Source organism: Nicotiana tabacum, chromosome 21 (assembly GCF_000715075.1).
Source record: "Nicotiana tabacum cultivar K326 chromosome 21, ASM71507v2, whole genome shotgun sequence".
Classification (NCBI taxonomy): Eukaryota; Viridiplantae; Streptophyta; class Magnoliopsida; order Solanales; family Solanaceae; genus Nicotiana; species Nicotiana tabacum.
The window spans coordinates 69026873-69031987 of NC_134100.1; the positions used below are offsets into that span (position 1 = coordinate 69026873).

The following is a 5115-nucleotide window of genomic DNA, read 5'->3' on the forward strand; positions in this document are numbered from 1 at the left end:
AGTTTTGAAATTTTAAATTCGAATTTGAGTTTTCTAAAAAGATTCTTTGTTGGATTGTGTGTTGTTGCAAACAGTTGTGAATATCCTTTGGAATTTATATCTCAATTTTGAGGGTGTTTGGTGAATATTAGAGTTAGTTTTGGCTAATTTTTCAGAGTGAAACTCGAAAGAAAAAAGAATACATAACATACAAAATACATACAAACGACATATAAAATACATTTGAAGATTGTATTATAATTGTATGAAAATTGTATATAAATTGTATGCTATTGCAATTGTATTATTTTTATCTGAATATTGTATGTAAGTTATAAAGAACTTGTAAATAAGGTATATACTGTATGTAGGGGTGTACATGAACCAGGTTGGTTCGGTTTTTATCAAAACCAAACCAAACCAACTATATCGGTTTGGATTGGTTCGGTTTTATCGATTTTTTCGATTTTTTTTACATGAATATTATTTCAATCTTACTTTGTTAAAGTTATAGATAAAGTTTTGATAAGTGAATATATGTTTAGTAAAAATTGAAAAAACTGATAAACATATGATCTATTCACTACAAGAAAACAACCTTATAGCGGCGACAAAAGCCGCTACAAAATCCCTCAAAGTCGCTGTTACATGTTATCAGTGGCGACATTTGTATTGCTACAAGCAAAATCGAAAATGAAAGGCATTTGTGGCGACATCAAAGGTCGCTGCTAAAAGCGCATATTTTGCGGCGACATAGTTGCCACAAAAGGTAAAAAAAACTCGCTACAAAAGTGGTTCCACAAGAATAAAAATTTAGCTGGGTCGCCACTGCTATTCATCTTTAGCAGCGACTAAGATCGCTGCTAAAATATTTTTATAGTGGCAAGTTAATGTCGCCACTATAAATGACTATTAGTAGCGACTCGTGTCGCTACAATATAATAAATTATGAAAGACATAATAACTTTTTGTAGAGACTAAAGTCGCTGCAAAAGAAATAAACCAACAGTGGCAAATTTAACATTGCAACAATTACTAATATTTTGTGACAAAATAATGTCGCCACTAAAACCTATCTTCTCAAAAACTATATAATGACCAAAATTATATATATTTTCGGTAGGAACCGAATTCTCTAAATTTAATGACTGTATATTCACATCAATTGACTACCAATATTAAAAGCAACCAATAATATTTAAAAAATACCAAAAGAATTTCTCAAACTGAATATTATAAATATTTTCATTACTAAAAAGTCAATTACATAATAATACACAACACTTCATTGTGCATTGTAATTGTACGCATATGCATATCCCAAAAAGACAAAATATTAAGTGCCTTGTAATTGCTCCTTGGTCGACACCATCCTTGAACGATACCATTGTTTATGTGCCTTGTCCCTGCTAAGAAATGTAGCAGTCGATCATCCTCTAAAAAAAATGTATGTCACGTAAATGAGGAACATATATAATGAGATTTTTTATATCAAAAAACATGCATAGAAAAACTTCAAGGATAACAAAAGGGGGTCTAAACGCTGTAGCCTGTAGGTATTGTCTAAATGCATATAATGAGAATCTTATTATGCATATCAATTTCAATATTAACCTTCTCCATGCCTGCCTTTTGCAGTTTTGCTAGATCAGCTCCGTGTTTTCCCTTTTAAACTTCTATTTTAGTCGTTGATAGAGGAAGGAAGGGGGGAGGTGAGGTAGGAGGCTGGTGGAGAGAAATGGACAGGTATAAGCGTTGTAGCCTGTAGGTATTGGAGGAGATTGAGTATAAAAGGGAGACCACTAAATTAGGCTCAATTTTCACCTGGTGGCAGGAATGCAAAAGGTGGTCACAATCGATCACTACTAACAAAATAAAAGTTGAAACTTTTCATCTATCCATAAGAACCAGATGTGCAGAGAACCATCTCAAAGGTAAGAATCTCTGGTCTAATATTTTAGTAGTCCAACTTGGTGGCACTACCAGATAGCATAGGACCCAAAACAGGGCAGAGTTATCCTTCTCCACCAGTACATTGTTCATGAAAGCGATTCAAACGACATGAATGAACCAACTATTTTTAAGGTGGCCTACTGAACAGGTATTGGTTTTGGTTCAAAATGGTAAAGCCATTGCGCAGCAATCCAGAGAAAACAACCTAAAAGACACATGGTATGTATTCATTTACTTAATGTGAATACTAAGTTAGGATAAGAAGGGGTCTTTTGCACATCTGTACTGAAACACTTCACTAGTGTGAATTTTTAGTCCGAGTCACTGAAATTTGATCTCTTTTTAATCCTAAATGTAGTAATAATTGTGTAAGAGACTCATTAACTAGTATAAATTGTCACGAATCAACACCAGGAGAAACCACACAAGTACTAACTAAACAGCAGCAGTAGCCCACACAACTAAGGTTTGCAAAGAAACAGCAGCAGCAACCCCTGAAGCAGCTAAGGTACATATTTCACATAAACTTCGGTTTGAAAAAATTCAGATTTCACATAAACAAAAAACAACCCAATAGTCTACTATCAACTAAGCCCCTGAAGCCCACACAACTAAGGTTTGCAAAAATCCAGATTTCACATAAATAAAAAACAGCCCAATAGTCTATTATCAAGAGGATGAAAGTTAAAGAAGGAGAAGTTGATAAGAAGATAGGGAGCAAGTGATAGAAGAATTGTCCAGAATGAAGGAAGAAGAAATGCCGAGAAGGAAGAAGAATTGTTAAGAAGCAGCGGAGTAAGTACCTGTTGTAGCATTCTGGTCATCAAACTAGCAAATTGTTCATGCATCCTCTTGTCCACTTTTAGATGGATCCTCTTGTCTACTTCTTCATTTGTGTGTTCACGCTCCTCTGCCAACTTCCTTTGCAACTCAAGTTCCATATTTCTTTGTAACTGAGAAGCCATTCGTTCATGTTCTTCTTGCAACTTTCTATCCATCTTGGCTTGCATCTCTTGACGCATAATTTCCATAGCAGAAGATACGTTGGACTTTATGTTTGCATGCTGCATGTTACTCTTTTTAGGAGGCTTTTTTTCGTATCCTTTTCCGCGAACATATCTTGTTCTCTCACCAAGAACGGTGGATAAAATCTCATCTTTAGTCATTGAATGCTCGATTTTTTTAGATTGTTGCTGAGCGACAATTTCTTGGAGTTGTCCCTGCATTTATGCATAATCATTTACATCAAAACATAATAAAACACATTGAATGTAACTTGCAGAAATAGAAAGATAATAAGTCTATGATTTTAGATAATTACATTAATTTATTGAGATTGTGAATCCATCCACACCAGTTCTCCTCTATTATCCTTGCGTGTATACTGGATCTCCCAAACTTTATCTGGTGTGTCTATTTCTCTAGTAATAGCATTTCTCTGCAATATAATTTCGGAAAAAAAATATATAAGCAAATACAGAAATATGTAAATAACGAAGAAACATATGTGATAGTAGGGGACTAAATATATTTTTTCCGTAGATTCCTCTACTTCTGCAAAAGATCTGGTACCACAAGTATGCTTAGTTATTTGCTTTTCTCTATTTCTTTTGTTACTCTCACTTACAACCTGTAAGTAAACAGATTAATAAATCACCTTTCAAAGATATGAATGGTGCCCTTTGGTTGGCAGAATCATCAGGTATTAAGTTAGTACCTTAAAATTCTGACGTCCGAAATATTATATTAGGTGTTTTCATTCCTCAAGTTCAACATCTTTAGGTTGACGAGACAATCTTTCTTCACTAGTTTTGTACTTAGAGTACATCTTGCTGAGTCGAGCTTTCCATGCTCTAAAAAGCCTTTGCATAGTGCTAATTGCAAAGGCTTGAAACCTATGCTCTTGCAGCCCACTGTAAACTTTAAATTTATCCTGACAATAAATGTAATATTATATTCGATATCCTAACCACATAAATAAACAACAAAAAGCCAAAAAATTTAACAAGAATCCCATGGAATGACAAGTTTAACAAGGGCACAACCCAAACAAGGACATTATTGCTAGCTGCATGTTAAAAATTTTGCCTTCTAGAATCATTATAAAGAACCCCAAATATAAAATTTTTCCTTCATTCTTGTTGTATTTGGAAAATCCTAAGAAAACCCAACAAACTTTCGTATAACCCAAAAGAAAAATGAAAGTATTAGGTATTTGAACACATACATGATTTGAGCTTTTGGGTCAGTAACTAGATGCAGAGAAATGGAGCAGCCAGCATAGTTTTTCCTTTAATTAGGATTTGAGAAATGGAGCATCTATATGAGATTCACATTTTTTGATTTTAGGGATTTTGAGCATAGGGGAATTTTGAGCAGAGAGAGCATTTCTAGTGAGAGGGGCAACAATTTTGGTCATTTAGGCCTTCTGTTCTTTTAATGATATGCGCCTCAATTCTTTGTTTCTTTTAAAAAAAATAACTAAGTAATAGAGGCGACCCTGTCGCTCCAAAATATAATTAGCGGCAATATTTTTAAAGTCGCCACAAAATCCGTGGAGCCAAAATTTTGTTCTCGCGAGAATAAAATATTTCAACCTTTAGTTGCACATATCAGAAGCGACCTAATAATGTCGCTACTAAATATTGTCATTTTGTAGCAACATTTAAAGTCGCTGCTAAAACTATAACTTTTGTTGCAACCAAATGGATTGCCACAATATGTCGCCACAATAAGTCCAGTTTCTTGTAGTGATTAAAATATTCTTATGGGAGAATTCACATGATAGTTATTTTCTCATTTGTCTAACAATAATTTTTCGTTGATGTACGATTTCAAGGTTAACCTAATTTAATAATTAAGCGTAAAATCAATTTGAAACCTAAATAATTATATGTTCTTAAACTTATTGAACTACCATTTCAAATTCGAAAAGGTATTAGAATTTAACAGATTTTGACATATGAATAAAGAGATTGACGCATTTCAATAACACTTGATAAGAAAGTGATGATACAACTCATTATTTAACGTAAATAAATATAAATGCACTTTATAGTTCTAGTAAATATTACATCCCATGAGAAAATAACGAATATTTCTAGACATTTTCTAAAGAAAATTCTATATAAAATCTTAAAAGTATATATAAAAATTATATATTTATATGTCGGGTTGGTTCAG

General features: G+C 33.2%; 1 protein-coding gene across 3 annotated transcripts; it reads right to left on the reverse strand.

Moving 5' to 3' along the window:
• Window positions 1–1176: 1176 nt before the first annotated feature.
• LOC107773059 (uncharacterized) lies at window positions 1177–4371 on the reverse strand. Of its 3 annotated transcripts, XR_012704613.1 has the most exons (5): window positions 4160–4371; window positions 3650–3865; window positions 3254–3370; window positions 2736–3152; window positions 1177–1388 (listed from the first exon to the last, which is right to left on the reverse strand). XR_012704613.1 is itself a non-coding variant. In XM_075242415.1 (4 exons), exons 3-4 carry the CDS (start codon window positions 3096–3098, stop codon window positions 1371–1373), a joined length of 378 nt encoding a protein of 125 aa, XP_075098516.1. In that variant the 5' UTR covers window positions 3099–3152; window positions 3254–3370; window positions 4160–4371; the 3' UTR covers window positions 1177–1370. The 3 variants fall into 3 exon arrangements, 1 of the variants encoding a protein (XP_075098516.1); XR_001645227.2 differs by lacking the exon at window positions 3650–3865; XM_075242415.1 differs by lacking the exon at window positions 3650–3865 and having other exon boundaries at window positions 1177–1385.
• Between the last annotated feature and the right edge of the window lie 744 nt (window positions 4372–5115).